The sequence below is a fragment of the Hydra viridissima genome, unplaced genomic scaffold, assembly GCF_058129835.1.
Source record: "Hydra viridissima isolate aposymbiotic clone 2 unplaced genomic scaffold, HvirCarnegie_v1 scaffold_1, whole genome shotgun sequence".
NCBI lineage: Eukaryota > Metazoa > Cnidaria > Hydrozoa > Anthoathecata > Hydridae > Hydra > Hydra viridissima.
Window position 1 is genome coordinate 8,048,050 of NW_028324300.1, and position 18,597 is coordinate 8,066,646.

Below are 18,597 nucleotides of genomic sequence, written 5' to 3' on the forward strand. Positions count from 1 at the left end.
AAAAAATGTTTCCAAACTTTAGCACTTCTACTTTGTAAGATTCTCTATTATAGCGGACGTTCTAAAATATAAGTGCAAAAATCTAAGAACGAACTACTTTTTTCATCAGAGAATAAAAGGAAAACGCACATAGAGTAACAGCATGCTTTAGTAATAGCATTTTAAATTTATGTCGGAACGGATTACTTAAGTGAAGTTCAAATGCAGTAAAAAACTTTAAGACGAACACAATCTCTCTTTTGAAAATCTTTCATTTACTCTATTGAAACATTTAAAACTTAGAAAAACGCTGACGTTGCAAAAGAGAAGTTTTGACTGAAGTTTTTTTCTCTACAAGTAATACGAATTATACAAAAATATAGAAACCTACTCCTACAGTTAAAGTAGCATATAAAAATATATTATTAAGCTTTTAAGTGTGTCTATGTGTGTCTGTGTGTATGTACAATAAATACATACACAAATCCCTAGGGTGTGAACGCATGCGTATATACATTTGCATATTTGTGTAAGCAGTCGTGGTTTTTTTTCTCTTATATAACAGCAAGATGAACAACTCTTGAAACCATCAGTCTTTGTATCTTTTTTGTAACAAAACGCTGAGCATAGAAGGGTGCGATTCAAGTTTTTGCAAAACTTTAGCGAAAGTCAGTTAAAAAATCAACCACCCATTTCCGTATCAATACGGCGGTCAAATTTTAGCATGACAAAATCTCGAGCAATTTCGTCATTAGTCCTTTGTGACAGTATCCTCAATATAGTCCAGCCTGTCTCATTCATATAAAGAGATCTACCCAAGGTACACCAAGAAGCAAAAGATCCACGAGCGCAAATATTGCGAAGTGGTAGCACTGTAACTCCAATTAAATGGTTTTTACGACCAAAACAATAGTCTTTTGCAGAGATTTGTAGTTCGTAAGACGAAAGCGGATCTTCGTTTCCAAGCTGACTAAAAACAAAATTATTTTAAAAAATTATAACAAAACTGCATTTTTAATCATAACCTGAAAATAGAATTCAAACAAACAAATTTAAGAAGCAAAATTTTAAAAAATGACAAAATCAAGTTTTTTTTAATAAAGGAAAGCTACTGCTCGATTATTTTCCGTCGGATCCTTTTTTTATTTCTCGCGATTATATGAAGTATATGAAGAAGCTCAAAAATTCTATAATTTGATTATAATTTGATTTTTTTGATAACTAAAAATAAAATATCAAACTGATATGGAAAATTTCTTTTGGAATGAACGATATTCATCAAAGAAGCTGTTTACATTGGTTTTTTTTGAAGAATATCGCTCACTGAGAAGTTCTTTTCTGGACAAATAAGAAATCATATTTAGGGGTCACACTCGTGGAAAAATTTTTGGTACGTGTGGGGAGATGGGAAGAAGAGAGGGGAATAGGCGCGAACCTAATTTTTAGGGGCGCTCCAAAAATTTTTAAAACTAGTTTCGCGATTACTCTTTAAAATAATAAAATTTAAAATAATCACTAGTGAAAATAATAAAATTTAAAATAATTTTTGGTGAACATAAAATTTAAAATAATCTCTGGTGAAAATAAAATTTAAAATAATCTCTGGTGAAAATTAGCAAGTAATTGCAAATGGGAGTTATTTTCAATTTTTTTTTAGTATAAAGTTTAAGTGTCAAATTACTCTTCATAACAATTGATAAATTTTGTTAGAGTAATTCGTAGAACCTGTATCTGATATGGAGAGCGCATCTGTATGGTGACCATTGTGTTAAACTTAGAGCTCTGCGTTACAACCGTCCGATTCCGGCTCGTACCGACTTTTTTGTCGGAAGTTCGACACCTACTCGTAACAAACTTGGAAATTCTGACTTCCATTCCGAGTCAAGTCGTAACATTTGAATTTCCCGCGTTATGAATCGTAAGCTGTCGTAATTTTGCGTAATCTACCTTGGTTCAAGGTTTCAAATAAAATTTTTGCGTGATGATGAAATTTATGAGTTGATGTTGAATCTTGGATATCCTAATCTAGTTTTAGTAAATTGAATAAATGAATTATATTATGACTTAAACTGCAATAAATCATTTTTAAGCTTTGACTAAAAGCTTTGTCTTGTTTTATTACGAACTATTACGTTAGATTACGGTTCATAACGACTTAATTCCGACTTTGTCGTAACATTAGGTTAGATTACGGTTCGACTTCGACATTAGGTCGTAACATTAGGTATGATTACGTTCCGAACCGACAAAGTCGGAATTTTTTAGGCTAACGCAGAGCTCTAGTTAAACTTAAAACTGGCTTCCATTAGCAATTTACTTTTGATCCACTCCATTTGTCAGCTGCTTCATCCTATTAGCTTTATTAGATGACACAGCCATGGTTTTAATTTTAGTTGAGTTCGGATCGGTAAAACGTATAAAGCCAGGATGGTAGACAAAGAGGGTGTTTAGTAGAGCATCCCGCCATCGGAAATTGCGTAAATTCCGATGTGAGAAATGTGATTTAATCTTTTTATTTTCTGATATTTTCCGATGGTTTGTGGTGGCTTGCAAAATTTTGCTGTAATTTTGCGAAAACTTCGTAATTATAGATAAATACATCGGAAATACCACAATATTACGAGTTTACACATTATATACGATTTATTGTGAAACTAGGCGAAAATATCGTACGATAATGCGTAAATCTCGAAATATATCGGAGAGTGCGTGAAATTCTCCCCATCGGCCTCGGACTACATCGCACCTCCGATGTGATACCATTCCTCACCATGGCATCACATCGGAGTTACCTTTATAAACTATTTCTCACATCGGAAGTGTTTCGAAAAACTCATTTCAATCAAGTTAAATAAAAATCTGATTCCCTTTTACTCTCACACAAGAAAAAGTAGTTATAGAATTGTTTTAAGAAGCATATTCACGTCATAAGTTTTTAAAAAAGTAACTAAATTACAAAGTTATGAATTTTCCAATCAGGCAATAAGAATCTGAACTTTACTGGTAAGTCTCTTAAAATCTGGCTTCAAGCTTGTAGTTGCTGTTCTAAGTAATTCTGACAAATGCTCAGTGGTTAGATTTGCACGATACTTTGATTTGACAAATTTCATAGTGGAAAATAAAGATTCACGTGTGTATGTTGAACCAAAAATTGAAATTAATTTTATGCTAATCTTTTTCAGTAGGGGATACTTAACCTCAGGCACTATCTTCCAAAATTCCAATAAAGTTAGTGTTTTATGCAACATCAGAAGATTTTGATCTTCTTGGAGATCTAATAGTTCTGTTTCAAATTGAGATACTTCTTCAACTATGCTTGATAGGATTGGACAACCATCACCAATAATATCAATTAAAAAAGGATTTATTATAAATCCTAAAGATGATTTAAGTGCATGCAAATCTATAAACATTTTTTGAAAGTCTTCTAGTAAATTCTGTTATTTTTCTCTGTATGATTCAATCTTATGGTCATCATACTAAATTGAAGGATTAGAAATAATCATCTTCTTCATTTGAGGAAAATGGTTAAAGGTTTTTAAAGTAAGATCTCTCTGAAAAAGGGTAATTTTTTTTTGAAAACTAAAAATAGTCTGAGCAAGATCAGATATAATTTTTTCTTTTCCCTGAAGAGATAAATTCAGACTTTGTAAATGTTGCATTATATCAGTCAAAAACAAAAGATCTTGCAAAAAGTTCATATCATCAAGAATTTCAAAAGTCTTTTTCTTTTCAATCAAAAAGATTTAATTGGTTCTAATAATTCTACGAACTTATATAAAGCATCACTACTTGAAAGCCACCGTACAGCACAGTAAAATGATAGGTCATTTGGTTTGTCAGCAAGATCCAATTCATCAATAAAGTTTTTAAACTGTCTGTGATTTTTAGCATTTGATCGAATGTAATTTACAATTTCTGTCACTGATTTTAGAACGATTGAAAAATGAGAATGTTTTGCTACTAAATGTTCTCGATGAATCAAACAATGAACTGGAATGAACTCTGGATACTTAGGATCACTTTTTAATAAACCAATAAGTCCAACATGTTTGCCAACCATTGCTGGTGCACCATCTGTAGCAACACTAACAAGTTTGTTGATAGGTGCATTGGCTTTAAGTAGAACTGTTTCAAGAGCTTCCTTTACATCAACTCCACGAGTTGTATCTTTTAGCTCAACCAAATCTAGTAATTCTTCTTTCACAATTACATCTGATGTTACATACCTAACAAATACTGCCATTTGAGATTTATCTTGAACATCTGTTGATTCATCCAGAGCTAAACTAAATGCTTCACAGTTTTTTAAGTCATTCAACAATTGCTGCTCAATATCAGCACTTATCTCAGATATTCTTCTTTCAATTGAATGTCGAGAAATAGGAATCTGTGAAATTAACCTTTGGATTTTGCTATTTTTAGGATCTAAAACTAAGAGGACATCTGAAATATTTTGCTTTACAAATTCTCCATCAGAGTAAGAATGTTTTACTCTTGCAATGTTCCATGCTATAACAAAACTTGCTTCTGTAGAAATAGTTGATTCTTTACTGAAAGATGAAGCATTCATTTGATTGTTAATTATTGTTTTGAGTAATTCAATTTTATTTTTCCTCTAATCTGAATTTAATGGATATTCCTTGGAAAAATTTATATGTTTAGTTTCATAGTGGCGTTTAATATTCCCTGACTTGTTGTGAGCAAGTTCTTTATTACAAATTAAACATATCGGTTTATTTTCTTTTTCAATAAATGCAAATTCTTCATTAAATATTAGAGACCGCCGATTCGTTACTGTTTATCGGTTTGCGGATTGTGCACCGAGTTATCTATGCTAAACGGTTCAAACTACTTACGGATTGATTTAATCCGAAAATAACTTATCGGAAAATAATTCGTTAAAATTTTTTCGGATTATTTTTTCGGATTGCAATCCGATTCGATACTTTCGGATCGGATTGCAATTCGAAAAATTTTTTTCGAATTGGAATCCGAACCGATATTATTTTTACGGATTTATACGGATTCAGAATAAAAAAAGCTTTCGAATTAAGATTCATTTTTATTTATTTATAATATTCAAATATACAATGAAACGAAATGATTTCCTTGTTAAGAAATAAAAAAAAAGTCAAAATCACACTGAAAGTTAATCATTTTCCAAATTCATTTCCTGGCCACACAATGTCTTGAATTTTACTGAGTTGCTTAGTGTTTTCTTTCATATATACCAACATCTCAACCTTTGAGATTGAAAGATTGGTTCTTCTAGAGCTGTATATATTCCCTGCTGTTGAGAAAACTCTTTCAGATGTTGATGATGCAGCAGGTATACAGAGGTTTTTTCTGGCCAGCCTTGACATTATTGGGTAAATATACTGGTTTTGTTTCCAGAATTCCAGTACATTTGTATTTGCTGGAACTGGTTTTGAATTCAAATACCCCTCAATTTCAGTAGAAATGGCTTTCTTGGTGCTTGTTTCACCTCCAGGATTAATGTAACCTGCACCAAACACTTTCTTCCTCAGTTGTTCAGTGAAATCAAAGTCGTCATCATCTTCATCATCCAACATTGAAGGGGAAGGAGTGCTTTGGCTAGCCAAAATTTCTTTTTTTGACAGTTCTTCCATAGCTTTTTTTACTGCAGTTTTGACTACTTCAAATTTTTCCCCCTCATCCACAAAGCACATGCCCTTGCTGTTAGGATCTAAAAAATGAGCTATAGAGAATTCAATATTCATCAACTCCCCTTCGAATCTTCTGTTTAGATCTTCATTGAAGTAGTGAGCAAGCTCTGATGACACCTCGGTTTTTGGCTTGATCATCTCCCTTGCTAATCTTCCTCTGATGTTGTATAGGCAATTAATAACGGAACAGATGCTAACATTCTTTTCACTGCTGCATTTCTCAGAGAATTCTGAAAAGCCTCTCAGAAGCCGGATGACAGATTGAATAGATTCCACTTCATCATCTGTTGGTAAAAGATCTGTCAACTTACAACCTCCAGAAACAGTAGGGTTCGGATTCTTTAAAGAATGCATCGCCGGAAGAAGATCCACCACAGACTCCATTTGATGGAGGTCAGAGTTCCATCTTGTGGGGCATCTCTGTACTAACTTCGTTCTGGAGTTTTTTAAGGCTTTGGCAGCATTAACTAAAGTCATAGCTTTTTGAGAGGACTGGTTGAAGTGACCTACTAATTTTGTTATTTTGTGGTTGAGAATTGACCATTTTGGACATCTTTTATCATCGACAGCACCACTGACAACTGGATTTAGACGGTGGTCGACACACCAAATTGCACTTTGAACCCCAATTGATTTCCTAACACCTGCTTGGACATTAGCTGCACCGTCGACTGTTATCCAGGTTTTGACTCCAAAATCAAGTTCCAGTTTGTTGATAGATTCATTGAGCTTCTTGGCAATATTGTCGGCAGTATGTTGTTCGGGGAAGTAGGACATTTCTACCAAGAAGCGCTTTAATTGGAACTTTGAATCTATATAGTGGAGTGTAAGGCTCATGAAAGACAAATTGGTGTGATCAGTGGTCCACACGTCGGATGTAAAGGCCACTCCATCAAGATTTGACTTGTCTGAATTTAAAATGTTTTTTACTTGTTCCTTGATGAATTTAAAAAAGAGAGGAATGTATTTTGTAGATATATTCTTTGCTGTAATGGCTCTGAATTGACCGTTGGTTGCAGTTCTCATCATCCGGGTGAATGCGCCAGTTTCTACAATAGAAAATGGTTGAGTGTCCTCAATCACCCATTTAGTAATGTCAACAACAGTTCTTATTTGATTGATGTCAGTAACTTCCCATTCAGGTTTGGTAGCCTGTTTTCTGCCTTGCAGTGTCTGTGTGTTGGAAGTGCCACAAGTTCCACTTGGTCCAGGCTGTGGCGATACTGGTGTATCTTTTTGTGTTTGTGGACATCTCCTCTTTTTTCCTCTTTCTTGTGTTTGTTCAAAATCTGAGTCTTCAGAGGCAAGCTCATCAAAAATGTTTGGTATTGTTGATTTTTGCTTGTCTTTCCTTTCTAATTGTTTATATAAATTCAAGTGGACTCTTTTCAAATGGTTCCTTAAAGGACTTGTGGTGCTTTTATTGATTAAGTATATTTTGCCACAGGCCTTGCATTTTGCCTTGTTTTCCTCCACATTGTTGAAGAATTCCCAAATATTAGACAGCTTAGGCATCTGAAAAGAAAAAAAAAGTGAAATAAAAAAAAAAAAAGAAACAAATCGGATTGAGTTTGCCATATCGGATCGGACGAATATTTCGGATTATTTATTGAATTTAAAATCCACAAAAACGGATCAGATTGTTAATAAGGATTACTTTTCGGATTAAAAATTCGAAAACACGGATCAAATCACATTTTCGATTTACTGACTTTTTATTGAAATATTTGCCTCAATATTTCCTTAATATTTGCCTTAATAAAACGTGATTGTTTTTGATGCATACAAACAGTTTCCGAAAAAGAACTAATTATTTATTAAGTTATTTGAAAAATTTCCTTAATATTCGTCTTAACAATAAATGATATTTTAGAGGTATGCATAAAGTTTTCAATAAAAGAACTAATTATTTGCCTTAATTATTGAAATGAGCGTAACAATTTTTCAAACTAGTTTTTATCTCTATTTCTATTTTTATTTCTGTTAATATTTAAGTAGAAGAAATATTACAATATAAATTTTATCGGACCAATCCACTAATTGAAGCAATCCGCAAAGCGAAATAATTCGCAAAGGAATTCGATCCACAAAAAAAAAAAAAAAAAACGCAAAAATTCAGTTTGAAATATTCTTAACTTTTAAATCAAATTAATATAATATTGGCTTACCGTAATAAATGTAGGTGAAGAATAGTAGACTTGATCTGTTGAACGAATTGTTGTATGTTAAGATTTCCAAATAGAACTGATTGAAAATAAAAAAGAAATCCACTATTTATAGGACGCGCACATAATAAAAACGTAATTTTTTTGGACCACACCATTTAATGGTGACGCGAACGGAACGCGATTCGTATAATTCGCTAAACGAATTAAAATCAAATTGATTTGTAAAAATTTTTCTGATTAATAATCCGAACAGCAAAGAGAATCCGCAAAAAAAAAAATCCGCTAGTGGTTCGTAAAAATTTTTCGGATTGATAATCCGAACAGCGAAGTGAATCCGCAAAAAAAAAATTCGCTAGTGGTTCGTAAATTAGTTTTCGGATTATTAATCCGAAAAATTTTTACGAACTGACGATTTTAATCCGCAAAATAAGTCGGATTGGCTTTTTGCGGATTTTACGAACCGAATCGGCGGTGCCTATTAAATATTCTTTTCTGGTCATCAATATTTCTTTTCTTACTGTTGTAGCGAAGTGGATTATTGTTAGTATTTACTTTATCCATTTCAAAAAAATAAGTTTTGCGATTAAGTAAAGTTAATACGAAAAGAGTCGAAATGAAATTCCAAGAGCCGCATGCGGCCATCCCTGCTCTAGTGGTCTAGTTTTGGCCATGTTAGTGCTCTAGTTTTGGCCATCCCTGCTCTAGTGTTTAGCTTAATGAAACTTGCTGTTTATGCGAGCTTAATTATGCCTACCGTAAATACTCACGTATAAACCGCACTTTTTTACCCAAAAAATGTGGTAAAAGTTATGGTTGCGGTTAATGCACGAGCCAGAAAATTAAAATGCTCATAAAATATTAATTTTACCGTGAAATATTTTTAAATTTTTATAAAATGTTCTTTTAAAGTATATTAAAATAATAATTTTTACCGGCAGTTAATACAAGAGTATATACGGTAATATGTGCGCCCAAGAAAGTTAAATACCCCATCTAAACTCTGAAACTTGTCTATGGTGTTGAAGGCTTAACAACATATCAACTAGGGATAAGAAAGAACCTAAACCCATCATGAATAAACCGAACTAGAAATCCTCATTTTTCAAGAAGCGAACCGAAAGAGAACAGCATGTATAAAATCTTGCGAAAGTGAATATTGAACTCAAACTCAATGATATATATTAACTAGATGTCTGACTCCACAAAAATTCCGTAAGAAAAAGTGAAGCAAGTTTTTAAAGTTTTAAATGCCGGTTGCCGTTTTATTTAAACTGACAATAATTCATTTTTGTTTTGCTTTGATTTATCATTGCGTCATTTCAGGCTGGCAAAACAAAACTTGGCTGGCAAAAAATTTGCTTCACTGCTGAAGCGCGAATTAAATATCTAGTTATTATATATCATTGCTCAATTTTCTTTCCCATAAAAAGATTTCTTAAGAACTCAGAGTTCAGCGTTGAATGGTGTAAACACTACGACAGTTAACCTTCTGCATTTTTAAAATTGTACTTCATAAATTTAGCAATTTCTTTACAATTTCATTTAATCAGTTTGATGGTCTCTAAGCAAAGGAAATAATATCCTCCGCAAAAAGTTTCTGCAACAAAGAACCTGTACCAGACATTGTACCGGTTGCGCCTTATTAGTAACCAAACGTTAGTTTTTTAAATAAATTCAAAGGTTTAGAACCAGAATCGTAAGGAATTAAAACCGTACCGTAAAGAAAGTGAATTATAAAATTTACGTTCTTTACTTTTTTCTACTTAGTGAAGCATCAAGAAGTAAAGATGCGATAAACTAAAAGTAAAAATAAAAGATGACAATAACTTTTATTTAATTAGTTGTTCAAAGTATTCGGACTTATCTATGCATAGATGCATTCTCTATAGATCCAGACGTCTTTGGCTACTCTTCTTTGGATATTGCGACGACTCTCTTTAATATGCTTTTTTTAGGCTTTGAATATCTCTATTGTCAATTAGGTGTTTTTTGATTTTGCTAAAAAGCCAAAAATTACAATGTGCCAAGATGGTCAAGAAGGACGACTGTTCTTGGGCATTGTCGAAAACTTCTTCGAAAACTCAGCTCAAAAACCAAAGTTTACGCGCTTCTGTTTTTGAGTTGAGTTTTCGAAGAAAAAGATAGCTGTGAATGATTCTCTCAATGGTACCGTAGGACAAAGATGTTTGGGCTTCAAGTTGGTGTAAAGAAATATAAGGATCACTGTCGTTAAGTTGCCGTTCTCGGTGTTCTGTGGCGTTGTCATGGATTTCCATGACTGATTTTCCAAATTTATAACAAACCAAAATATACGCTCGATAAGATTTTTCTGTTCTCTGTTTGTGCGCAAAAGCAATTTTTTTTATTAAAAAAAAAAAAAGTGCTTTTACGCACAACAAAATGCTCTACATCACAAGATATACTTTGAGAAAGAAAAATTTTTCTCAACTATAAGCAAAATTATCATTACTTCTGAATACCTCTAAGTAACTGAATAATTTTGTAAAACCAAAAAAAGCCTCCTCGTTCCGCACCATCAACTAAATTTGATATTGGTCACAATATTCTGCGAGCTGAAGTTAAAGAAAACGCACGAAACTTCGAAAGTTTACTTTCGAAACATTTAAGTTTACACATGAGACTTTCATTCAACAAATAATTGCAGCGTTATAATGAATCACAATTAGAAAAAAATTAATTACACAAATTTCAGTATTTTGAAAGACAGGAACTGATCGAAATCAACATTTCCGATAACTACGTTTGCAAAACTTATCATTGAATTCCATGGAAATTTTTTAAAAAACAAAACAGTCAAGTAAGGTTATAGCTTTTTGTTTTGTAAACTTTTTAAACCTTTGCAGTTTGCGTCATATTTATGTTTTTTATTCTTCAGCCTCCATATGGCTGGAAACCTTTAAATCAGTGAAATGTTTCAAACATGCTAAACTAAATATAAATTTCCTATTGCAAATATTTAGTTCTAATTATGGTTATTTATGGAATCCTAAAAAAGATAATCTTTTTAAAGATTCCATAAATAACTGCTTATCTTTTTTTGGGTTGTTTTTCTAAAACTTATAAAACAATACACAAGTGTTTTCCACAAAAAAAAAAAGGAAAGTTATTGAACGATAACTTTCGAAGATTGCATGTGAGGAATAACCAGAAATAGCTGTAACATTTAAATTTTCATTAAAACACAAGCGTACTTTTAGAAATATTTTTATGCGAAATTAACATTATTTCTAAGATTAGAATAAAAATAGACGTCACAAAGCACAGTTATACAGCACTTTAGCGTAAACTACAAAAACACAAACCGTATATATCCTTTCAAAATATCATGAGACAGGAGAAGTAACATTCTACAAATAGCTAAAATTCTTAAAACGAAACGTATAAATTTATTTAGCACAGAAGACAGTAAATCATTAATGGTAACATAAAATCAAGTGACGACAATGATTACTCACACAAACTTAGCAAGCATCTTTCAGAGAAAATTGAGATTAAAACGATGCCATACATTAGAAAAATTGCCGGCTAAAGTAAAAAAGAACTCGTCAAAGAACAGCGATTCTGCAAGAAGTTCAGATAATTTAACTGGTTACACTAGAGTAGACGAGACACTGCAAGTAACATTGAGAAAACGCAGGGGAACAGTATCAGGATGCCCTGGTAAACAGATAGTAAAAAAAGATTTGTTGCTTTGTGAAACGACAGAAACGACAACAGACGAATTTGGAGTGAAAACAACATCGTTTTGTTACACTTATCTATGATAGATAAAAATTAAAGAAGAAGGCAAAGAGACAGAGAGTTGATCAGTTATTTGGTTGGTCTGTAAATGACAAAACACTATTTGGTTATTGTATAAACTACGAGAGAATACTTGATTGGTGTAGAGTGACAGAACACTAATGAGAGCGCAATAGAGAAAAGTAGCCAATGCTTTTTTTTTAAAAAAGGACTTCAATAAAAGTACTGAAATAGTTCGAAGTTACAAAATTAAAGTTGCTATTTTTAGCAACAATTAATTGGCACAGCACAAAGTTATTGATTTCACTTCAGGAAATTGTGACGATGCATAGATATTGCTGCTATTATTTTCAATAGAACAATTTATAAGATGCTATTTATAGCATTTGGTTTTTTTAAATTCTGTGTTAAAATATAGATAATCTTAAAGTATTTCTTTATCTTTTAACGGACTTTTAATGGTTTTTAAGGTAAACTGAATTCATACTCAATGAAACACATTCGCGTTGGTTTAAGGTGTATATTAGATAAAACTAAAGTGTAATTATGAACGGAATTGCAGCGATTTGAAATAAACACAAAGTAGTGAAGCTAATTTTGCATGTATTTGGAAATTATTTTCTTTTTGAGTTTTGTGTGAACTGCGTTTTTTTTTTTTTTTTTTTTAAAGTTTTAGTTTACTTTTTTTGTGTGCAGGTTTTATATTGAAAGATTATGAAAAATAATATTTTATGGTAGAGGAAAATTAAATTTAAACAAAAATTTAAATGGAAATCTTGCTTTTAGAAAAAAAAAAACTTTTATCTGCAATTAAATATATACGTGCAAAAGTCAAATAACATCGTTAATCATTAAAAAATGCATAGAAAAAAGCTCCTTTTAATGAAAATTCGATTTGTTAACTAGATATTTATAAAACCACTTGATGTTTAAAAAACTATTAATAATAGAATAAATGCCTTACAGAGCAGGAGGAAAGAATTTTTGAATCGAAGCATATTTAAGAAATGAAAATTAAGTAAACAAATTTTAACTTACAAGTTCATAATTTCATTAAATTTAGGAGACCAGTTATTGTTCTTCGACCTAGTAGAGTTTCTTTTAGTTTTATCGGAAAGGTGGGGACCAAGAATGTTAACTTCAATAAAGGGTCGAAAAACACCTAAAAATAATGGAATTTAAGCTCATTATCAAACAGAAAGAAGATTAAGAAATTTAATAAACTTCTTTAAACTGTTTTAGAAAACAAATCTATAACCTTACAGAAGTTTAAAATCTTAACCATGTAAAGATTACACATCTTAACTAAAAAGCTATAAAAATTAAACCTTTTGTCTGCCACAACAGATTTTTGGCCTCCACAACTAAAAATCAATCCATAAAATATTGAAGTATAATATTTCAGCAATTTTAACAAAACTGTCTAACGCCACTTTAGCGTACTTAATAAGAAAATAAGTAACTTAAGTAAATTTTTAAAGAGAAAATAAAAATTTATAGTATAAACCTTTAACTGTTACTTTGTGTTCTCCAGATGCTGCATAAGTAAATAAATCAATTTGAATGTCGATCTCACCTACACAATCATCGCCAGCAAAAGCACCTAAAACCAGAATGAAAGAAAGTACGTGAGAACAATAAAAATAGAAACAAAAATAAAGAAAAGAAAGAAAACAAAAGCTTTTTGAAACATACTTTGTTGGTCTTGAGTATCGATGAATGTTTTTATAAGAGAGTCTGTTGTCTGAGAATATAATGACAAGGCATAATGGAGTGACTTTATGTCAGGACTTTTTTCAAGGAATGATTTTTTTAAACCGTCACCTCGCGCATGAAAGAAATTCTAATACAAATAAAGGAACTATGTTATAAACAATCATAAGCTAAAAATTTGAATTCAAAGAAAACACATTTACCTGAACAATTTCTAGTACAACTTCTAAAATTTTACATTGACGAGGGTTGAGATTGTGAGAATCTCCTTGCACACCACATTCCTTAAAAGAAGTGTTGAAAACAAAGATATTAAAATTTAAAAAAAAAAAAAAAAAAAAGTCTCATGTGTAATGCAAGTTTATCTTACCACGGGCAGAGGGGGCAACACTATAACCTTTTCTATACTATTCATCACCATCTTCCATAATTCCTAAAAACATAACAAAAAAGAAAAAAAAATTTTTTAAGAAGTATTGACATAAAATTGTTTTTATACAGGAAATTTCAAAGAATTTATAAAATAAAATAATATATCATGTCAAATCAAATACATTCTAAGAAAACTGCAATACCTTTAACAACCTTTTTAATACAGGTTTTTCACAGTATTTTGCATATGTGGGAAAACTAAAACAATATTGTTGTTGATTTAGTTTTAGAAAATGCAACAGTGTAATAAAATCAAAAGAGCAAATTATATCAAAAAAAGTTTATCAAAAACAATAATAATCTACACCAATCATTACATTTAAAAATGTTAAAACTTAAATACTTGTCTTCCATAAAAACAAAGAGAGCATGCATAACATCCTCAGCATCTTTTTCAAGGAGTTGTTTTTCCATATTAGACATTGCATTTGACCCAACACCTTTTATTCTAGAGTATTTGTAAAAAGTAAAGTAATGATTAAAAAAAAAAAAAGCTAAAAAATACCAACAAAAAAAAGTATATAAACACACACAAAAAACAAGGATAAGAACATAGAAAATTTATTATTATGTTACTTGACTAATTGCACATTTAACAACTTGCAACATTCTTGAATTTTCTCTGAAAGACTAAAGTTCAATAAAAAGTATCAATAAAAATCTTTATTGATGATGTATAAAAACCTAAGCATATTAAAAAACACAAGTTAAACTTTATAACATTAACCATGCTGTTAGAATAATAGTTTTTACATCAAATCAATTGAAAAAAAACTTATAAAAAACAAAAAACAGAAGTTTTAAACTTGCAGCAACGTGTATGCTTTTAAAATCACAGTGTAATATCAAGATCAAAGCAAACTTAGATGCGCAAAAGAACCTGGTAACTAACCTGGTAGCATAAAGAACACTGAGATCATCAAGATACTGAGAAAGGCTTTGCTGAAGTTCTTTAAAAGAAGATTGTGTTTTCTCACTCATCTAAAAAGTTAAAAAATATTTTCATGCAAGATATTTATCATCAACTATACTTTAAAATAGTATATGGATATATACAGTAAATCCAATTATAACATAACATTTATCTTACCTTTTCTGGCCCTATAGATTCATACAATTTTTGAAGTTGCACCCGCAACTGTTGCACATTATTCATCAAAATGCATGCCTGTCATAAAAAATATTTTATATTAACAAAGGGAAGAATGCAAAAGAAACTTTTTCTTATTTATTAAACTTTAGACTTACCACAATATGACAATGGCATATTTTTTGAAAAATTTGAACAATAAGCTCACAATAACGAAGCAACACTTGTGCAACAGTCTATTGTAGATAAAAATAAAATATAAAAAATGGTAAAATCTTTGTTAAAAAATTGTAAATTTAGATAAATCAATTTTTTGAACCCATCTTTTAAAAACAAATTTTTATCCTTTCAGTTACCTGAGAAAAACGATCGATTAATCTCCGTTCTATATCCAAACAGGGCAGCTCCAATTTTTTGATAATATCTAAGCTCTATAATTAAACTTCTTGAATGACACATTTTAAACTCTAATACATGATATAAAATATCTTAGCTACAATTCTTTTTAAAAAAAAAATGTAACAAAAACAAACCTGAATAAGTGAGAGAAAAATATCTGGAACAGAGAAAGAAAATCTAAATTCCTCAGATTGTTTTTCAAACTAAAAATGGTAATTAACATCTTAAAAACACAAATTTAAAATATCTTAGTTATCTTACTAAATAAAATAGAACTTTTAGTAATTCTTGTTTCTAAATACTCTTTATAGCAAAGAACTTGATTGTTTTAAGAGCCTTTGAATTTTTTCAACTCTAATTCTGGTCAGCATTCATTTCTATATATCTTTCTTTTTAATATGAGAAAAATAAACCTTACACCCTCATTCTTATCTTTATCAATAGCATTGTACAGATAATCCATGGATAGATCATCATTTTCATCTAACCACATCATAATAAATGGTTCAAACCAACTAAAAATCAGATAAATTAAAAAGATAATAGTTCTCTGGCAATTTCCATGTATATCAAACATATATAAAACTCAACTATAATGTAACTTACTAAATGTATAAAGGTGGTGAAGCTTTGTACTCAGGAACATGTTCAATGAGTCGGCCAAATGTTTTAACCTAAATTTTAAATTTTGGATTTCATTTTTAGCCTGATTAGTTTTTTCTATACTAATTGAAAACTACAATACTGAAACAAAAATAATTAGACAGACCTTAAAGTATAAGTTCATGTACTCTGTATTTGTCCATGTTTGAAGCTTTTCTTGTTCTGAAAAATGGTTTTTCAAAAAAAAAATCCCCAACAGTAAATCTCATAAACACTAAAAATTTTCTTCAAATAAAAAACATAAAATGATCATTTAGCAAATTCAGCTAAAACTTACAAAATTAGTTTTCTATCAGTTTAAACTTATTAAATAACAAATTATGTCTCTTAAATTACTATAAACTGAGAAAGACAAAAGAAACAAGCTACGCAAATGTTCTTATGCATTTACTTTCTAAAAACATTTCAAACCAAAATATGGAGTTACAAATGGTTAAATCAACAAAACCATAAAGTTCACCTGCCAAAAACTCTTGAAGACTTTCACCAAACATTGTCCACAATCTAAAAGCACTTAATTCTCCAACATTCAAATCTGATGGGAACCTGGAAAAACAAACAAATGAAATATTTAACCTATAAGAGAATGAAGAAGCAATAGATTCTTACTTATTTAGCATGCACCTCATCTATTCTTCAAAAAAAAAAAAAAAAAACAATTAAATTATTAACACAAAATGGTAGAGCATAAAACATACTGATCCAGTATGTTAGTGTAAACATCACGATCTTCTTCAATAATTCCAACAACCAAACGAATCAGTTTTACCCAGAACTCAATGGTCTGTGTACCAGTATTATCTTCATTCTGTCTGTCAGTGTCAGCACTGAGCTCATGGCAGTTGGAGTAAATAAACTTATAATTTGACTCAATGCAGTTCTAAAGTTGAACACAATTAGTAAAGAGTTACTATTTAACTTTGAAATAAAGATAAATACACATACATACAAACATAACTAAAAAATGCATACAAAAATACATACCTTTACGCATTCAGTGACAACATGAGCTGCACGAGGAGGTGCATTGTATTCTTGAACCTTTAAAAGAAAAATATATTTAAGTAAAAAATCAAAGAGTAATAAAATATTGATATCACTTTCAATTAAAAAAATTGAACACAAAAAATGAAACGGGTACACTGTAATTGTGGCATGTAAGAAAAGAATGCAACCATAAGTTAATTATGTGTATGTCAGACAAGGGGTAAATAATAATAAATGGATACAACTTTTCTTTTTACAAAAATTTCAAATTTTAACCTTCATCCTGAAGAATGTTATGCTTGTAAGTAAGTCTACTGTGGATTTTAAATCAGAAAGTCGAACTTCATTTGATGCTGGAAAAAGTGTCTAAAGAGAGAGTGAGATATACATGACAGGACTCCAAAACTCTTTTCTATATCCTAAGCTTGCATTTATTGAACTTACTTTTAGTTTATTACTGTAATATTTAAAATATCATTTATAAGCATGATGTAGGCATATATTAAAGATCAAAACAAGCAGTTTGATAATTCAAAAATATTTACTCTATATGAACATAAATCAATTCTCAGCTGGTTATGCAATTGATTCAAGATCTTTTCAAAACGAGCTTTCTGTAAAATAGAAAAAAAATATTTAAACAAAAAAAAAAAAAAAAAATAGTAAAGGAAAGTTACAGAATGTGATGTATGTATGTATGTATGTATGTATGTATGTATGTATGTATGTATGTATGTATGTATGTATGTATGTATGTATGTATGTATGTATGTATGTATGTATGTATGTGTGTGTGTAGTTTCTTAGACTTACAACTCTTTAAACAAAAACTTTTATTTTTTATTTTCTAATAAAAGTCTGTTTATAAATATTACAAATAGCCAAAATGAAGTATGTAGACATTTCACCTTGTATTCAATTAAAAATTAATTAAAATTCTACTGAAATGTGTAAAACAACTGTTATAAAATACATCATGGTTTCTTATCAACCAAATTCTTGTTTTCTCGACAATCTAATTTTTACTACCATATGAACCAAATTTTGTAATTTTTACCCATCAATAAGCAAATAGCTCAAAGGTCAATAAATCATTCCACAATTTAAAAAAAATGCCAACTAAAGCATAAATAAAGTAATACCTCAAATATAAATTTTTTAAAAGTTATTTATAGATGCCTTCTGAACTTGAAATCTATAGTAAACTTGCACAACTAGAGGATCATTGAGGAAGTAGTAAATTCAAGGAAAAAATCTTAAAATTGTATCAACATTCAGTAGTAACCCCCCACCCCACCCCCTCAACTTGTTTCGTCTAATTAAAAACACACAATGCAAAGCTTGTATTTCTAATTAAAAACACACAATGCAAAGCTTGATCTTCTCAGCTGCAGGTTATGTAAACATAGGTATCAGTTACCCACCATTTAAGTTGTATTCAAATAAAGCATTAAACAAATTTACTAAAACAAGCATAATTAGGAAACCTTTTTCATACAATCAAGTGAAAGCAGATATGTCCTATACTTGTATGAAAAAGCTGAAACTGCTACCTACATGGATATAAAATGCACTTAATTATGGGTTTTTCTTTAACATTCTGTGGCATTTTTTTAAATTATGGATTTTGGGCTGAAGATTGGTGGTACATTAATATGAAACATTAAGTTCCATACAAACTTGTTAATGTTTGCCTTCTTAGAATCTTTTTTCA

General features: G+C 30.4%; 1 protein-coding gene across 4 annotated transcripts in view; it reads right to left on the reverse strand.

Moving 5' to 3' along the window:
* Positions 1 to 309: 309 nt before the first annotated feature.
* The window catches only part of LOC145187517 (protein unc-13 homolog B-like), a 34,138-nt gene continuing 15,850 nt past the window's right edge, over positions 310 to 18,597 (reverse strand). For all 4 annotated transcript variants that reach the window (XM_090076884.1, XM_090076883.1, XM_090076885.1 and 1 more), the window contains 23 exons: positions 17,429 to 17,497; positions 17,160 to 17,249; positions 16,881 to 16,937; positions 16,595 to 16,776; positions 16,357 to 16,442; positions 16,003 to 16,058; positions 15,840 to 15,907; positions 15,652 to 15,748; positions 15,368 to 15,436; positions 15,191 to 15,265; positions 14,993 to 15,070; positions 14,835 to 14,912; positions 14,637 to 14,725; positions 14,321 to 14,374; positions 14,088 to 14,192; positions 13,888 to 13,942; positions 13,683 to 13,745; positions 13,516 to 13,596; positions 13,295 to 13,442; positions 13,107 to 13,202; positions 12,928 to 12,963; positions 12,638 to 12,761; positions 310 to 949 (listed from right to left, as the gene is read on the reverse strand). In XM_090076884.1, the coding sequence (XP_089933010.1) occupies positions 661 to 949; positions 12,638 to 12,761; positions 12,928 to 12,963; positions 13,107 to 13,202; positions 13,295 to 13,442; positions 13,516 to 13,596; positions 13,683 to 13,745; positions 13,888 to 13,942; positions 14,088 to 14,192; positions 14,321 to 14,374; positions 14,637 to 14,725; positions 14,835 to 14,912; positions 14,993 to 15,070; positions 15,191 to 15,265; positions 15,368 to 15,436; positions 15,652 to 15,748; positions 15,840 to 15,907; positions 16,003 to 16,058; positions 16,357 to 16,442; positions 16,595 to 16,776; positions 16,881 to 16,937; positions 17,160 to 17,249; positions 17,429 to 17,497 (2,145 nt within the window). In that variant the 3' untranslated portion in view covers positions 310 to 660. The remainder of the gene's footprint in view (positions 950 to 12,637; positions 12,762 to 12,927; positions 12,964 to 13,106; positions 13,203 to 13,294; positions 13,443 to 13,515; positions 13,597 to 13,682; positions 13,746 to 13,887; positions 13,943 to 14,087; positions 14,193 to 14,320; positions 14,375 to 14,636; positions 14,726 to 14,834; positions 14,913 to 14,992; positions 15,071 to 15,190; positions 15,266 to 15,367; positions 15,437 to 15,651; positions 15,749 to 15,839; positions 15,908 to 16,002; positions 16,059 to 16,356; positions 16,443 to 16,594; positions 16,777 to 16,880; positions 16,938 to 17,159; positions 17,250 to 17,428; positions 17,498 to 18,597) is intronic.